The following is an 18482-nucleotide window of genomic DNA, read 5'->3' as shown; positions in this document are numbered from 1 at the left end:
TTTGAGATGCTCTGCAGCGATGAGATACTCTATTTCAAATTTTCTGATTTTTCTGATCATTGTTTTCCTGTGAGTTGAGAATATTGTGATCAGTGCTTAGTCTGAAAATGTCTGTGCATATTGTATTCTTTTGGCACAGCTACAGTGTCATTGGCTGATAAACGCACTGGTTTGACATCTAATTCACTAACAAAACCTGTGCTCCATTGGGTCATTAAAATGCATCACACAAAGTCCAATTTTCTTGTTTTAACATAATGGGTATGCACTGTGCTATGGTTTGGATGTTGATGACCTTTCCAAAATTCATGTTGAAACTCAATCTCAATGCAACAGTGTTCAGAGGTGGAACCTTCAGGAAGTGATCCTTGTGGATGGGATTAAAGCCTTATTAAAGAGCCAGATGGAACTAGTACGGCAATTTTGCCCTTCTGCCACCCACATGGAGGGTAGTCATTCATTCTCTCTGAAGGTCTCAGCAACAAGGTACCATCTTGAAACAGAGAAAGTAGCCCTCATCAGACACTAAATCTGGTAGTGCCTTGATCTTGAACTCTTCAGCCTCCAGAATTACGAGAAACAAATTTCTGTTCTTTATAAATTATCCAGTTTCAGGTATTTTTAAAAACAGCAGCAGGAATGGACTAAGACATACTGGTAATAAAACATATTGTATGTTTTATGTGTGGTGATACAAGGTTGGAAAGCTCTCAAGTTATACCCATGTCACTGTGATTTGTAGTGCTCTGGGCAACAGTGCAAAGCAACCACAGCATCACATACAGTCTGTTGCAACCACTTGGCTCTGCCATTGTAGTTCCAAAGCAGACAGAAATAAACAAGTGAGCATGGCTTGGTTCCAATATCACTTTATTTATTGACACTAAAAACTGAGCTTTATGTAATTTTCACATGACATGAAATATTCTGCTTTTGATTTTTTTCAACCATTTAAAAATGTAAAACTTTTAAGTGAATAAAAAGATAAGCCACAGACTCATAGAATATATTTGCAAGGAACCTATCTGATAAAGGACTGCTATCCAAAATATACAAAGGACTCTTAAAACCCAACAATAAGGGGGAAAAAAACAATTGAAAAATGGGCAAAAGTGCCAGGCATGGTGGCACATGCCTGTAATCCCAGTGACTTGGGAGGCTGAGACAGATGGATTGTGAGTTCAAAGTCAGCTTCAGCAAAAGTGAGGCACCAAGAAACTCAGTGAGACCCTGTCTCTAAATAAAATACAAAACAGGACTGGGGATGTGGCTCAGTGGTTGAGTGCCCCTGAGTTCAATACCCAGTACCGCTCACCCCCTCAAAAAAATGGGCAAAGGATCTGGACAGACACCTAACCAACAAAGACATACCAGTGGCAATCAACATATGAAAATGTATTCAACATTGTATGTCATCATGAAATTGTAAATTAAAACAACAGTGAGATACTTCTATATGCCTATAGAAAATGCAAAATATGATAAACATCAAATCCTGGTGAGGGTTTGGGGCAATAGCAACTCTTGTGCACTACTGGTGGGAATGCAAAATGGGACAGCTGCTTTGGAAGACAGTTTGGCTGCTGCTTATAAAACTAAACATACTCTTACATTATCAATTTCATGCCTTGGTATTTGCCCAAATGAGTTGAAAATTATGTCTATACAAATTGCTGTACATGTTAATAGCAGCTTTATTTTTGCTTTTATTGCTGCATTATAATTGTATATAATAGTCAAGTTTATTTTGAGATAATCGTGCATGCTTGGAATTTTATTTACTCCATTTCAGCCAGTGCCCCTGTTTTCTCTCCCCTCCCTGCCTCTTTTCCTTCTACTTTAATGGTCTACCTTCTACTCATATATATTTTAATTGGTGTTTTGTATATATATATAAAGGTGGAATTCACTGTGGTATATTCATACATGCACATCACATAATTTTCTGTCCTCCCTCCACTTCAATTTCCTTCTACTCTACTGATCTTCCCTCTGTCTTTATGATACTCCACATGCCCTCCCCTCTTTGGTCTCCTTATTTTGCTCTGGCTTCCGCATATGAGAGAGAACTTTCGACCCTTGATTTTCTGAGTTTGGTTTATTTTATTTAGCATGATCTATTGACAGGCACCTGGATTGGTTCCTTATCATGGCTATTGTGAGTTGCATTACTATTAATAAAAGATTTATTCATAGTGACCAAAACTTGGATGTGACCAAGATGCCCTTCGATAGATGGATGAACAAATGGATACATCCATACAATGGAATATTGTCCTAAAAGGAGTTGAGTGCTCAAATTACAAACAGATATAAAGGAACCTTAAATGCATATTGCTAAGTAAAAGAAATAAAATTGATATTCATACTGTAAGAATCGTGTAGTATAATTACAACTATATGACATCCTGAAAAATGCAAAACTATGGAGATAGTAAAAAGATTAGTGGTTTCTAGGATTTGGGGTAAGTGAAGGAGGGAAGGAGGGATGAATCGGTGGAACATACAGGGATTTTTAGGGCAGTTAAACTTATCATGTATGATATTGCAATGGTGGAGACGTGTAATTATACATTTTTCAAATCTCAGAACGCACCCTACAAAGAATGAATTCTATTGTAAACTGTGGACTTCAGTTAATCAACATATCAGTATGGATTCATCAATTGAAGTGAATGTTATCAATTGTAACATCAGTGCAAGATAGTAATTGGGGAATGGGAAAAGGGAGTATTTGGGAACTATGTACTTCTTATTCAATTCTCCTATAAACCTAAAACTGTTCTAAAAACTAGTCTATTGATTAAAAAATATTTTAAGGTTTGTAGAAAAACAGATCACAGACTATATTTGACCCAAAGGGCATACTTTGTTGATTTCTGACCTAATCAATAGTAGTAATTTTGTTTAAAGGAATCTATTATTTCTTATTAAAAATTAAAAATATTACTTTTTAAAGTATTTTTAAAGTATTAAAAAATATAACTTTAAAATATATAATTAAATAATTGGTTAAACCATCTGATTTTAAGTTGAAATTTCATTGAGTTTGAAGACAGTATTAGGATATTTAAGAAGAATTAAGATTCATGATTTTTACTAATTCATTCAGTTGATAAGACCTATTTAAGAACCCCAGAGGGCCTTGCTTGTTAAGATAATTCAAGTATTTAAAAATATATACATCAAATTTATAAATTCTACTGTAGATAAGTGGTCAAAGGATTTTAACCAAGTTTGATGAGGGAAGAGTATATTGACCTAAGTCAATATCAATATAATAGTATTAACATTTGTTAAATTTAAAAATAGTATATGTGTGAACTGAATTTCACATAGCTTAAGAAATGTTGAGAAAAAGCTTAAGATCAAATGCAATGTGTGGACTTCATTTGGGTTCTAATTTGAACAACCTTTAAAATATAGACAATCTGGAAAATTTGAACACTAGATATTAGATGATAGTAGAGAATCATTCTCTCTTTTGATGTGATAAATATTGTGGTTATGTTAAATGAAAAATAGGATCCTCTTGTCTTAGAAATATGCACTCAAGTATCTGAGACTGAAATGACATATGATCTGGGATTTGCTTTAAAATAATTAAGCTGATGGGTGTTGAACCCAGGGAGAGTAAGATATGGATGGAACAAGACTGGCCGTATATTGATCACTGTTTATATTGGTATGAGTACATGAGTCTCAATTAGTCTATCTTCGTGTATGTTTAGGAATTTCAATGGTACAAAATTAAAAAAAAAAAAAAAAAACACCTCAAGGAAGAAATGCATTTTTTTTTCCTGGTGGTGCTGGGGATCAAACCCAGGGCCTTGTGCATACTAGGCACATGCTCTGTCACTGAGCTACATCCCCAGCTATAACTAATTAGTAATATTAAAAAAGCAAGTAACTTGTGAGTAATCTTTCTGTGCACAAGGCCAACCTCAAAAACACTGACAAAGCTCAGACAGCCCTGTCACACTCTTTCCTCAGGCTTCAGGAGACAGAATCCCGGGGAGTTAGAAGGAAATAGGCAGTCTCTGCTTCTGATTTGAAGGTGTTTTGTATCCAGGTAGAGGGGCATGAGTGGGCCTTGCCTTTGCCTAAGGGCCTTCTCTGGGCGTGGGAGCTATTTACATCACACCTTTGGGTGATGAGGTGACAATGGTTAGCCATGTCTGTCCTATCCGTGATGTTCTAAGGGCCTAAGGTCGGATGAGAACCTTGCCCAGCAGCAATCACTGCTTTAGGGAAGAGAGATCAGCTTCATTCTGGGGTTCTGCTCAGATAGAAATCTGAGTTCCCCTCTTCCTAATACACATAATCACAACAGACCTGCTGTGTGCTGTTGAGTTTTGAGGAGTACAACCTGGCCTCACCTACCCTAATTCTTTCCATAAGGTCATGGAAGAGATTGCTTCCCAGGAGAAAAACATTTCACTTCTTGAAAAAACCATCCTTGATCAGGAAGGGCCTGCCAAAGTGGCGCACACACGCCTGGAGACCAGGACCCACCGGCCCAACGTGGAACTCTGTCGTGATGTGGCTCAGTACCGACTGATCAAGGAGGTTCACGAGATCAACCACAATGTTGCACGGTAGGGCAGTGGCCAGGGGCAAAGGGGCCTGGACTGCTATCCAACCTGGATTGCAAGCCTAACTTGAATTGCAAGCAGGGACTAGGTAGTGACCTTAGAGGGTGAAACCTGCTCTGTATCTGGGAATTCCTTCCTAGAAGGCATCCTCTACTAAGTCAGCCAAAATTGCTTCCATGCAGGAAAAGGATCCTAATGTAGACATTTTTTCCCCCCCAACCAGATGTTTAGGTAAAATCCGCAGTTTTAAATATTGGTATTTCATGGAAGAGTTGTTGCCATGAATCTGGTCTAGGCCACCAATCAGAAATTTCTATCCCCAGGAGAGAGGGAAGGGAAGAACACATACCAATTTGGATACCCAGGCACACACCCCCATCCCCCAAAAACAATGCAGACAAAGAAATTATTCCCCTGTGTTCTCCTTCCTGCAGATTAAAGGAAACCTTAGCCCAAGCTCAGATGGAGTTGAAGGGGCTGCAACGCAGACAACTTGCTCTGCAGGAGGAAATCCAGGTGAAGGAGAACACCATCTACATCGACGAAGTGCTGTGCATGCAGATGAGGAAGTCCATCCCACCGCGGGAAGGCGATGAACTCACGGGCTGGGCCGGGGGTATCCGCCCCGAGGCCGTCTGCTAATAGTAGGGACAATTCAGATTCTCATTAAACTACATCATAAAACAATATACAGAACTCTGGTTTCAGGTCGGCAGCGAAACTTGAATCAGTCTGGCACAATTTCTGGGGAGGTGGGGGAGGGATTCTAGCTTCCTTGAGGGGCTGGTGTGCGGGGAGCAAGGTTCAATTCTGCCGCTGCTGGCTGCTGGCTGCTGGCGTGGTGGGTGCTTGGCAATTCAATGCTATGCATCAGCGCAGGCCACTGAAAGTATCACAGGACTCAGGACGTTGTAACCGAGATTCATTTCAATTGAGTGGCTGGGCTGGATCCCCTATTCAGGCATGCCCCTCTTACTCAGGAGATGGGTTGCTACTTTTTCTCTTGGCTCTCAAAATCCCCTTTCCCTAGAAAGCAATGTAGTGATTGCTGACTTAACCCTTCCTGGTTGGTCAATGGAAAGTCTAATCAAGACTCACAAAACGTAGGTGAATGAGGGCGGACCTGGATCGGGAGCTCCCCCACCCCCCACCCCCGCCGCCCTCCTGAGTGAAATGAGGAGAGATTAGGGACACAGGCCCTTCCAGGTCTTAAAAATTAGATTTAGGAATGAAGAAGGGAGGAGCCAGGTTGCTGAGGTCTGGGGTCATGGTAATAGAATGGGACGTCTCTGGCTCCCAAGCTGGACCGAGGGTTCGGAAGCCGGGACCCTGCGTGTCCGCAGTGGGTTGGACGGGATTTGGCTTCTGCACAGACCTGTGGATTGCGGATTTGGGAAACGACCACAACTGTTCCTGGGCTCTGAAGGCATCGTCTTTTGGTGAAGCGCGTCCTTTAGCGCCCCCACGCGGCAAGGAATTATATACATATGTTCTATTTCTGAATGGAAAATCGTTAAGAGTGTGTTTGGTGTTGGTTTCCAGACCAATTAGTAATCCTTGGGAGTATATTTTCCTTTTAATAATAAAGTAACAGTAAATGAAAGGAGAGAAACCCCGAATTCTTATTCCTACTACACGTTGTAGATTCTGGGATTGGGTGCGTAGTTCAGTGGTGGAGAGCTTTCTTGGTACGTGTGGAGCCCCTGGATTCCATCCCTAGCACCAAAACAAAACAAAACAAAAACCAAACCAAACCAAACAAAACAAAACCATAGTAGGTTCTGGAGCCAGAAATCTCTGAGCTCAAGGTATACTGTAGCATCTACCTCATAGGGCTACTGGGGCACTGAATGAAATAACCTGTATAAAGGGCTTCATGCAGGGCCTGTATCATGAGGACAAGGAATCAATAAATATGAGCCATTGGGAGAAGTTCCTACCGCATACCAGCATACTTTCTGCACAGTTATTCTCATGGCATAGCCTCAACTTTGTATAATTATTTTCATCCTTAATTGCATGTTGCAAGCAGTTTTCTATGTTGCTATGTCATTATTTTAATGCTTACAAACCTCTTTAAAAGTCTTCACTAAGCTTGTTTTCATATACTTACTGTTTCTTTAGCTTTGCTTATAGCCAGCTGCCTTCTGTTGAGCACAGCAGCTCAGGAACAAGGCTGCGTGATTGTCAAAGGAAGACCTTTGCTGTTAGAGATGGCTCATTCATTCATTCATTCATTCTTCCAACAGTGAAAGGACACTTTCCAAGAATGAAGCTCGCTTTCTCAGTGCCTTGCCATGTGTGGAGCTGTTTCTACACTCTGTGCCGATATTTGGTTTCTAATGCTTATTGGACATCTGGTGATGAGGGCATAGAACCAACTGGGAATCAGGAGATAAAGATTCTAGTCCCCACACTTCCAGGAAAGTCCCTCCCTCTTTTAGGGCCATCTGTAGTGTAAGAGGATTAGACTAGATGGTGCAGAACCCTTCCCATACCTGATGTTCCCTAAATCTGGCTGCCTAGCTCCAGGTGTGCTGCTGTGGGACTCAAGGACAATGTAGGATATGGACATAACTCCTGGGAGGTTGCTTGGAATCTACACATCCACGGTCCAGATTAGGAATCTCAAGTGTCCATTGCTGTCAGTGGGGGGTGCTCCCAATCTGGGGTGGAGAAACCCTCTCTGAAGCCAAAAGCATGGGTTTAATGCTGATATGTGCCACCCTGACTCTGTACATCACTTCTTAGGGTGCTGAGCAAATGGGCAGCCCTGCCCATGTCCTGAGCAAGGTGGGAGCCCCATCTTTGCCCTCTGCGAAGTCTCTGGGTGCTCTCCTGCTCTGGCATAGAAGGATCCAAATATCCCCCTTCCATTTGGAGAGATGTCCTCAGAATTTGTGCTAACTCAGTAAGGGTTGTGAAGCCTGTCCCATCGGATGTAGCCCTCAGGGTTCTAGGGGAGACTCCTCCTTTTGAATACAACTCTGAGAGGCTGGCAGTCTCCGTGGTTAATTAAGTTCACAGGCTCTGTAATGAGACATGGTTCAGAACAGCTCCATCACCTGTGGTGGATCCAGAACAAGGTACTCAGTTTCCCTGTGCTTCAGTTGCCCCATATGTAAAATGAAACTTAATAAAGCCTGAATCTATGAGCCAGGCATGCTGGCACATGCCTTTAATTCCAGCAATTTAGGAGGCTGAGGCAGGAGGATCACAACTTTGAGGCTAGCCATGGCAACTTAGCGAGTCTGTCTCAAAATTAAAAAAGGACTGGAGATGAGTGATAGAGCAACCCTGGGTTTAATCTTCAGTACCTCCCTGCAAAAATGTCAATCTGTGGGATAAAATATGCTAAGACACTCAACAGTGTCTGGCATAAGCTATTTTTATGGGAAATATTTTGGTGTGGTTGAAGCGCTTTCTCAATATGTAGATACTAAATGCTATAACATCAAGATTTCAAGAGAACAAATTTCTGTTAGCAACTTGACTCACACACTTCCTAGATCTCACTTGGCATCAGTGTGTTTTATTAATGAAATCTAGTATTAACTCCATATTTCATTGAAGGCATTTCAACTAGCCTGTGGTTGCAAAAGCCTTTATAGCTAGTGAGTCCACCCTGTTCCATCCCCTCCAACCCACGCAAACCAGATATCTTTTCAAGATAAAAGAAAACCTTATTCTTAGATAATAAAACTTTTAATTTTTAAATGCCATTCTTTAAAATGGGAGTCATTTAAACATAAATTTGTTCTAGTTAGAACCAAAGTTGATTTGTCTATTACCAACACAAAAGAAACACAGCATCAAAGTTTTATATCTTCAGGGTTCAGTTAGCAGGAATGAATGGAAATTCTCCAAAGTAGCACAGAATTTGGCATACTGGGAAAATATCAGAAAGGTTGGGCCTGTCCCAGTAATCAATCTAGGTCATTTTATAGGTGAGGAAATAGCATTGTGGATGAATTCTTGTGTCATCCCCAAATTCATATGTTGAAATACTATCTCCTAATGTAATGCTGTCAGGATTTTATTAGGATTAAATGCAATCATGAGGACTGTAGCCCTTCTGAATAGGATTAAGAGTCCTTGTAGGTGTTCTGAGAGCTAACTTCTTTCTGCTATGTGAGGACACAGCAAGAAGGAACCATCTAGAGCTTGGAAATGGGCTCTCACCGGACCCTGAATTTGTCCATGCCTAGACCTTGGACTTCCCAGTTTCCAGAACTATGAGAAATAAATGCTTGATTTTTAAACTGCTTAGCCTATGATATTCTTAACCAGAACCAACCAAGACATAGAGGTCCAGAGAGAAACAGGGGAAAGAAAGTCCTGTGTGCAGGTCATCCTGGAATTTCAGGACTCTTGGTCTTAAACTCACGGTTGTTTTCACTGTGACTTGAAATCACTTCCCAGGCCCCAGTAATTTCTTCTCTTAGAACCACACCACAAGAGGAATTTCCAACCAGGTCTATAGGACAATGACTTGCCCTCCCTGGCCACCATTCCTTTACCCAACATGGGCTGTTCGAGTCTGCCCAAACAGGATTTTGAAATAGAAACACACTGGGGCTGGAAGTGACTAGAGGGTTCTGAAGAGGAGGTCCACAATCTCCTGTGGCTGCAATTCCTAGAGTGCCCTGGGTCCTCTCTTGCAAAGAGTTGAATGACTGACCTTCCAATGACATGTTTCAATATTGTCCCTTTCTTGGCATAAGCTTCCAGAAGTTGCTCTTCTCTTAGGAACCTTAACCAACAGAGATTGAAGGAAAGAAAGTTGGTGACCCTGCTGGGACCAGAGAATGTGGGGACGTTGCTTTTGAATGTAAAGCAGATCTCTGAGTAGGCAGCAGGGTGACTCACTTATCTTCAAACTCCTGCACTCCATTGTGAAAGCGTCCCTTTCCAGGCAACATCCCTGCCCTCCCCAGGATTCAGCAGGAACCACCATATTTGGCCAACCTGTTCCCTGTCTCCCTCACCAGTTGATAGGAATGAGCTGCTAATGGAAATTGGGTAAACGACCCCTCTCCTGAGGAATTTGGACTTGGGACTAGGAGATTTCAGTGCTACCTGGCTGCTCTCTTGAATAGAGGAGATGTAGGCTTTGGAGTGTGGGTGACAGCCATTGTCTGTTATGTGGATGGGAAACAGCCAGTTTGCAAGAAGAGAAAAAGTAGAAACCAATGCATTAAGATGGAGAGGGGAGAACTCTCGAAGCCCCTACAACTCCCGCTTCCTTGGCTCCAGGAGCTTCTTGGCCACTGACTCACAGTGGTTTTTTCCCCTATGGCTCCCACCATAGAGAGCAGCAACTCACAGGACATCACTGCTTGACTGGAGGAGCGGCTTGAGGGTGGGTGGGAGCAGGACCACCCCTGAAAGGGAATATTGAGGGAGAAACAGATATCGGCCTGATGGAAATGGAGTGGGACATTCCAAATAGTGGCACAGCATATGCAACTTCGAGGGATCTGAGTCAAATCTGTTTCCAGAGCAGTAAAGAATTGGGTGTGGGTCCCTACAAAGGATGTTACCATCTCAAATCAAAACCAAGGAGGGCTTATTATAGACTTAGGAGACAAGTACCTGTTGATAATGTTGACGATCATGACAACCACTAATATGTTGAGCGCTTATGAGTGCAGTGCAAAATGTCATTCCCATTTTACAGATGGGGAAACAGAACTAGAGGCTCCATGATAGCATTCAGACTCAAGCAGCCTAATGCTAACTCACTTCTAAAACCATGATACCCCACCATTTAGTAGTGAGAAAAGATGTTCTGTAGAGAAACTGAGGCATAGAGCCAAAACCTTGCTTATAGTGACTCAGTGGCAGATTTAGAGACCAAGCTTAAAGTTTTCAGGTCTGATCTGAGGCTTTAGTATCTTAATCTTGGGAAATCTGTTTCCTGTGATGACTCAGACTCTATCCTTTGCCTCAAGGTTTGGAAGGGGCTGGATAACCACAAGTTCCAGATGAATGCCAAACATGGTCTTTTCAGAAACCATGATCAGTGACTCCATTTCCCAAATGCAGAAAAGTGTTGATGGAAATTATGAACTCAAACCCATGAGCTGATTTGGTTTGTGGATTCCCTACCCACCCTGCATCTGAGGGTACTTGCACTTGATTGTGGCTTTGGGGATACATCCTGTCAGGGCAATTCTTCTCATGATGGTCTGACACACACAGATCCCCCAGGTGGGGGGAACAGTTTCCACTGCTGACTGCCTAACCAGCAGCCAAGCCCAACCCCCAGGGTCTCTCTTGCCCACCACCACTGTAGGTGTTACATGAGCAAAATTTATTCTCAGTCTTCCTTGCAGACAGGGGTGGCTATGAGATTCAGTTCTGGCGAAGGAGGCAAAAGCAAAATTTGGCTGGGGGATTCTGGAAAAGCCAGTGCTGCTGTCCTTTCTTCCCCTTCCTCCTGCCTTGAAAATGGATGCGTGTTTGGGGCTGCAGCAGCCTCTGGGAGACCATGGGGAAAGGCCAAGAGAAGCATAGAGTAGAAATACTTGTGCCAACTTGGGGACCCCCCAAATAAACCAGCAGTCAATCAACTCTAGACTTCCCATTAGTGAGAAAAACAAGCCTTTATTTATTTAAGGCACAGGTGCATTTGCTGACCCTTAGATTGGAGTGTATCCTGACTAATACCCCATGGCAGAGGATGGACCTTGAGATTAATCAGCTAGTCCAATATTTTTGTTTTCTCTCTGTTTTTACTCCAGAAATTTTTGTTGAACAAAATCTTATGACAGAATTGTGACTTTGAGAGGTGGGGCTGTCCTTAGGTCACTGCAGGCATGTCCTTGAAGAGGATTGTGGAACTCCATCTCTTCCTTCTCCTGGCTGCCTGGCCATGAGGTGAGCAGTTTTACTCTGTCACACACTTGTGCCAAGTGCTGCCTCACCCAAAGCAACCAGGCCAACTAATCTAAACTGTGAGCCTCTAAAACTGTGAGCCAAAATAACCCTTTTCTCTTTGTAAGTTGATTTTCTTAGATATTTGTTATAGTAACAGAGGACTGGCTACCGAAGGGAGTATCTCCACATTTGTTTATTCATTCCCACAACAAGTATTTACAGGGCTCCTATTTACTGAGCCAGGGACTGTGCTAGGTGCTGATATTAGGGTGGATAAGAGCTCTCTGTCCTCTTGGAACTCAATCCAGAGGCTGATAGTAATGGTAAACAACAAAACCATTTCCAGATAGTGGAAAGTGCCAGGATGGAAATAGGTGATATGATAGGTGGTAGATGTCAGGCCAAGTGCAGGGCCACTTGAGATTGGGTGGTCAGGGAAGATCTTTCTGATGTACTGACACTTAAGTTGAAATAAAGGTGAATAACAAGAAGAGGTGAGCTTGTGAGTACCTGGGGGAAACCATCTCTTCTGTACTGTTTTGTGAACAGTCAGTGCAGTTGGAGAAAAGGGGTACAAGATGAGATCAAAGAGGTGGACTGAGGTCCAATTATGTAGACCAAAGTAAAGTTCAAGCCAGCTCCTGGAGAAAGACAGAACCAAGCAGGGGTGCCTAGGGATGGAAGGTAGCTAGAGAGGAATGAGTCCTCCAACTCATAGATCAAAATAATCCCGAGGGTGAGGGGCGTTTCTGAGGCCTGAATTTTAGCCAATCAGAGGCTAGGAGCGGATCCAGGGGTCCTGGGTCCTTGACCTCTCCAGTCTGTCTCATTTCTATTCATGCCATCTCCCACGTGCTCAGGAAGGGAGACCTACAGGGATTGTAGGGAATTCTATATTCCCCTGGTTTCCTGGACAATCTAGAAAGGAAAACCTGATCTTCTAGCATCCCATCCCTTCCTTCAAGGAGAAGGGAGGAGTGACCCTTGCGGGGGAGATAATCCTTCCCACCTGTCTAGATTGCTTTCCAGGGTGATGCTCTTGCTCCTGTGGGGCAGTGGTGGTGGCCAGGAGGCCAGCTGTGGGCCATGCTGAAGAGGGTGGCAAGCTCCAGAGTCCTAAAGGGCCTGAGGCACCTAGGTCGACTGGTTCTTCGGAGAGGGTCAAGTCCTGACCACAACACTGACCTCATGGTACTGTGGTACTGAATGATGTGTGCGAGGTGGGGTGTGGCAGACAGACCTCGGTAGTCTCCCCTCAGCCCAGCTCCTTTGTGCAGTTACTCCGTATCATAGTGGTTTTTTTGTTGTTGTTGTCCTATTTTTTAGCTTAATAGTTATACAACTCTGTATAGTTTTTAAAAACATAAATAGTATTGATCTGAATGTATTGCCCTGCAACTTGCTTTTTACATTTTAGCTATCCTCAAGGCTGTTCAAGTGAAGACAGGAAGATTCACACTAGTCATTAACTTATTACACTGCAGGGAATTACCAGTCTTTACGTCACCCATTCCCAGTGGATGGACTTTTTAGTTGGTTGTAATTTTCTGCTATTAGTAACAACCCTTCGGTGAGCATCGTTGTCATTCCTTCCTGAATTGTATTTCTCTATGGTTGTTTTATTCTTCAACCACAGGCAAGCTAACAATTACACTGATGAATGATAAGGTTAGAATGGGATCTAACAAGGTTCTGATGGGGACAGATTGGATGGAAGGGGATAGGATAAATTCTCTAGGGATGGCTTTGGCTCACAAAGCAAGCAGGCCTAGGCTCATTCCTGGTTTTGGTCTCAGCTGTACAAGGAGCTTACTAAGGAATGGTAGGTGGGTCCCATCCCTGATCTCAACCTTATTTTTCTCATTTGCAAAGAAAAAACAGTGAAGTTGAGTGAGAGGACCTGGTGAGATTATGTGTAAGGTTTCCACCTGCTGAAATGCCTTGCATTACCAAACCGTGGTCTAAAACTACACAAGGGAACTGCTAAATTAATTGCACAGCATTAGGGTCATAGCACTGTGTTCTTTTTTTTTTTTTTTTTTTTTTTTTTGCCGTGCTGGGGACTGAGCTATGTCCCCAGCCCTGCACAGTGTTCTTAATAACTACTTTAACAAAAGGCATATTTGTCTTAATACTAAGATGAGTCAAACCAAAGCATATATTGTTTTGAGTCTTTGTAAACTAAGGTGGAATCATCTCCTATCAATATTTTATTTTAATTCATTCAACAGATAGTGAGTGCTGCCTCGGTTTCTAGCACAGTTCAAGACCCTGGGGATTCATCATGAACAAAACAAATTTTCATGCTTTCAAGGAACTTACTTTCACTTGAGCATTTAAGATTGTGTATGTGTGTGTAGATCATATTTTAAACATCCATGCTTTTGCATGGATACAGAGAAATATTAATTTAATTAATTTTCTAAGTATTACTCAGGGAAGTTCCACAATGTGATTTCTCTTCCTGTGTGATATTCAACAAATTAATAGGATTTTGTGGTTTCAAACTGTCAATTAAATTTTCTGTGGGTCCTCTCTCCAGAATAGCTCTTTGGGTAATATATATAAAGGATATATATATCCATCAAAGAAGAGGGATATTTTATGTTTATAAAATATTGCTTCTTTCAAGTTGCAGTTGGTGACTTTTTTCCCTGAAACAATGACATCCATCATTCTAAACCCATCAAAATTTTCAGCAAAATGGATGGAAGTGGAGGACATTATGTTAATGAAATAAGTCAGACACAGAAAGACAAATATTGCATCTGCTCACTCACACGTGGAAGCTAAAAAAGTTGGTCTTGAAGAAGAGGAGAGTAGAATAGTGATTACTAGAGACTGAAAAGGGTGGGGTAGTTAGAGGGAGGTTGGATAATGGGTACCAAAATACAGTTAGATTGGAGGAACCTATCTAACCTTCAACAGCATGGTAGGATGACTATGGTTTATAACAACCTATTAAATGTTTGTGGGTTTTTTTGGGTGGGTACCAGGGATTGAACTCAGGGGCACTTGACCACTGAGCCACATCCCCAGCCCTATTTTGTATTTCATTTAGAGACAGAGTTTCACTGGGTTGCTTAGCACCTTGCTTTTGCTGAGGTTGGCTTTGAACGTGCAATCCTCTTGCCTCAGCCTCCTGAGCCACTGGGATTTCAGGAGTGTGCCACCATGCCCGGCTTATGAAATGTTTTTTTTTTTTTTTTTTTTTTTTTTTTTTTTTTTTTAAGAACTTGAAAAAAGGAGTTTGAAGGCTCTAAACACAAGAAATGATAAGGAGATGGAAATGTTAATTACTCTGATTGATCACTATGCATTGTAGCCATGTATTGAATTATCATATTGTACCCTATAAACACATACAATTATGTACCAATTAAAAAGAAAAAATAAAATTATAATGAATAATAAAGATCACAAAGATGTATTCATATCTTTCTATTTTACTAAATATACTTGATTCTTATGAGCTGTATCTGTTAAACCAAAACTCTTTGAGACCAAGGGATCACTGAAGTAAGAGAGTGTTATGGTTTGGCTCTGGAATGTCCCCCAAAGGTTCAAGTGTTGGAGGCTTGGTCCCCAGTGCAGTAATGTTTAGAGGTGGGGCTTTGGGGAAATGATTGAATCATGAGGCCTCTGACTTCATCAATGGATTGATCCCCTGAGGAATTCAGTGCTGAATGGACTACTTGGAGGTGGTAGAAACACTAGGAGGTGGGACCTAGTTGAAGAGAGTGGGTCCTTGGGAAGTGTGCCTCTGGGGACTATATCTTGTCCCTGGCCCCTTCCCCCCTACCTCTCTCTCTGCTTCCCAACCACCATGAATTGATCAGCTATGTCCCACCACTCCCTCTCTACCACAATGTCACCATGATGTCACCACACCCTTTCCATAATGATGTTCTGCCTCACCACAGGCCCATAATGATGGAACCAACCAACCATGGACTGAAACCTCTGAAGCTGTGAGCCAAAATAAATCTTTCGTTCTTTAAATTGTTTTTCCTCAGGTATTTGGTCATAGTGATGAAAAGTCAGCAAATACAGAAGGTTTATTGAGCCATTACAGGGGCTAGCCAGAAAAAGGACTAGGTCTGGGACCATTCCTGCAGCTACCAGCAGCAGGGTTAAGTAGTAGTTGGAAAAATGTCCACTGGAACCAGAGCTAAAAACATTTTTATAATGAAAATTGGGAAAGCAAAGCACAAGGTGTTTATATTTAAATCTGCTAAAGATCAGAGGAGCAGGATAACATGAAACAAGAAAAGTTTGGAATAGGAGGACAAGTCATTTTTTCTGGATTGGTTGAGATTGTAAGCAGGAGGTGATTATACCTGGAGAGTCATCAGTCTGGGATTGAGTCAAAGTTTTAAGGTCCATTCCAGAGTGTGGAATAAGCTCACCCCTATTCACTGAATGATTTTCCTTAACTCTTCCCCTCTTCCATCCTCTGGCCCTTGTAATTAAATTGACTTCTCAGAGTTTTTCTGTTATTGTGTTTTACACAGTAGCATTTCTAGGTTAAACATAAATCAAACAAACTTTCACTGATCTTCTCTTCCAAATGCTTTTGCACTTAATGGAATCCCAGTATAATTGATTCCAAATCTTGCTGTGGGATGCAATATGTAGTAATTTGGAGTGTGGCTCTGTAATTGGGGTGGGTTTGACACTCATTTCCAGCACATTTTACATGACTTCAGGCAAGTTAGTCTTAAAAAAACTTCAGTTTCTTTATCTCCAAAAGAGAGGTAATGGTAGTCTCTACTTTCCAGAGCTACTGTGGGGATTACATAGAACTGTGTGAATTAACACCTAGCATGTAAACACTAAACAGGTGATCCATTTAATTGTCTGTCTGACATGGGCTATGTGAGGGAAGCAGGGGCATTGGATTCTTCCCATTTTATTGTTTACATGGAAGAAAGAGCTCTGGGTTCTGAATCAGGAAAGTACGGTATTCGTTCTGCCACCAATAGACTGTATGGCTCTAAGTCACCTTCTTTTCCTTCTTTAAGTCTATTTTTCCACTTATTAAATAAGATATAAACTACATTCATTGAATACCCAGGGGCCAGGCTTGTATATTGTATTTTGTGCATTAATTTATTCCTCTCTTTACACACAGAGTAGTTAACACTCCAGGACGTTAAATATTTACCCCAAGGACACAGGTAAGTGGCAGGTCAGAGCTCAAACCCAGGCTGCCTGGTTCCCAAGGCCAGATGCTTCAGGCCAATGCAGCCATTCACATCCATGCTCAGCATCACAGTCCTGTGTCCTAAGATTGATATCTGAAGGGCCTCAGAGATAATGAAATTTCTCAGTTCTTCCCATTTTACAAATAGTGAAAACTAAGACCTAAAAAGAACAAGGAACTTAATTCAAGTTCACACAAATTAGTGGCCCAAATGGTCTCAGAATCTAGGTTTTAGGCTCTTTCTGGCCCAGAAAGTCAAAGGACCATCACTGAGTCTTTTCAAAAGCAAAAATCTGCTCTTACATTGTCAGTTTGCCTGCAGATAATGATTTGCACTTCGGTTTGATCAAATCCCTGCTTTCTTTACATATTTGGGTTTCAGAGTGTTCAGACTGATATAGCAAGATACTACAGAGTAGCTTGTAAACAGCAGAAATTTATTTTTCCCAGTTATGGAGGTTTGTTAGTCTGAATTAGGGTACCAGCATAGTTGGGGTCTGGTGAGGACCCTCTCCTAGGTTGCAGTATGCTAACTTCTCTTTGTATCCTTACATCATATTAAGAGAGTGAAAAAGTTTTCTGGGGCCTCTAAAGAAGGACACTAATCCCATTCATGGGAGTCCCACCCTTGTGACCTAATTATCCTCCAAAGACCACCCCCTCCAAATATTCTCACCTTCGGAATTATATTTTATAATACATAACTTTTGGAGGGTATACAAATGTTCAGTCCATTGCAACTTGGACATGCTGGGACATGTTGTCCTCACTTACTTTGTCATCAGGGCTTCATCAGCTAAATAACCAACAGTTAAAAGGAGATCCCAGAGTCAGAATGTGTCTCTTGCTCACCAAGAACACATTGGAGCAGTTCTATTTATTTCTAAAAAAAAGCCAGGCGCTCTTTGTAGACCCTTAGCCCTATGAGGCATGTAGAAATCTGTCCCCCACCCCACCCCCTTGCTCTGTACTGGAGAAGAAGGACAAGCATAAAAAAGAAACTGTCACTCAGAGAGGAATACAGAGGTCATAAGTCGGTTGACTGTCTCCATCTACTATTGGACCTTTGAATGTGGCAATTTAAAAGAAGAGGATGATATTTGCTTTAACATTTTAAATATTAAATTAAAATATTCGACAACCACCTGCACTATGACTCTCCTGCTGTTTGAGCCTGGTTCAGTTCTTCTGGGGAACCAGACTGATTTTGTAGCAGTTCTCTGTGTAGTCAGGGGATCTCTGAGTGTCCCTGGGTCCTCCTTTCAAGGGATCTATGAGATTAAAACTATTTTAACAACTGTGTTAAGACATTACATGCCTTTTTTACTCCCATTCTCTCGAGTTTTCTGGAGGTGATGTAGTATTATTATCTCAGCAGACTGAATGCAGAAACATGGAGAGAATCCAGCTGTCTACTATTCCACCAGACATGACAGAGATTTGCAAAACTGGAAGATGAATCCTTTCCTTTTTGGAAGAACATTTTCCTAGAATTTTAACATCTTTTCATATAAGAATTCCCTATACTTAGATTCCATGTTTGGGATGAAAAAGAATCATCTATAGTACAAAAAAGTTGTACCAATCAAACCATCTGCCAGGTGGTCTGGATTCTAGCTGAGGCTCCTCTCTAACCCCAGCAAGTCACTTCCTTTGGGCCACTGAGTACCAGATTGCTTCCTTGGGCCCTTCCGGTTTTAGCTTATTACGATAATTTAAGGTGTCTTTTCTCATTCGATTTGGGAGCTTCCTTCAGGTGGGAGCTACCTTCTCCAGTATGATTTCTTCTGAATGTTAGT

General features: G+C 41.8%; 1 protein-coding gene and 1 non-coding gene across 3 annotated transcripts in view; one reads left to right on the top strand and one right to left on the bottom strand.

Moving 5' to 3' along the window:
• The window catches only part of Tekt1 (tektin 1), a 40205-nt gene extending 26712 nt beyond the window's left edge, over positions 1-13493 (top strand). Inside the window, exons 7-9 of one of the 2 annotated variants that reach the window (XM_047547614.1) lie at positions 4402-4598; positions 5030-5239; positions 11342-13493. In XM_047547614.1, coding sequence (XP_047403570.1) covers positions 4402-4598; positions 5030-5237 — 405 coding nt within the window. In that variant the 3' untranslated portion in view covers positions 5238-5239; positions 11342-13493. Of the gene's footprint in view, positions 1-4401; positions 4599-5029; positions 6230-11341 lie in introns of those variants that run through there. The other variant, XM_047547615.1, reaches the window with a different exon arrangement.
• On the bottom strand, positions 3802-3873 carry Trnat-agu (transfer RNA threonine (anticodon AGU)). The gene has a single exon. It is a non-coding gene; the product is annotated as a tRNA-Thr (tRNA).
• Positions 13494-18482: the final 4989 nt, after the last annotated feature.

The sequence above is a fragment of the Sciurus carolinensis genome, chromosome 3 (assembly GCF_902686445.1).
Source record: "Sciurus carolinensis chromosome 3, mSciCar1.2, whole genome shotgun sequence".
NCBI classification, from domain to species: Eukaryota; Metazoa; Chordata; class Mammalia; order Rodentia; family Sciuridae; genus Sciurus; species Sciurus carolinensis.
The sequence above is the reverse complement of the archived record's forward strand: the minus strand, read 5'-3'. Positions and strand labels throughout refer to the sequence as shown.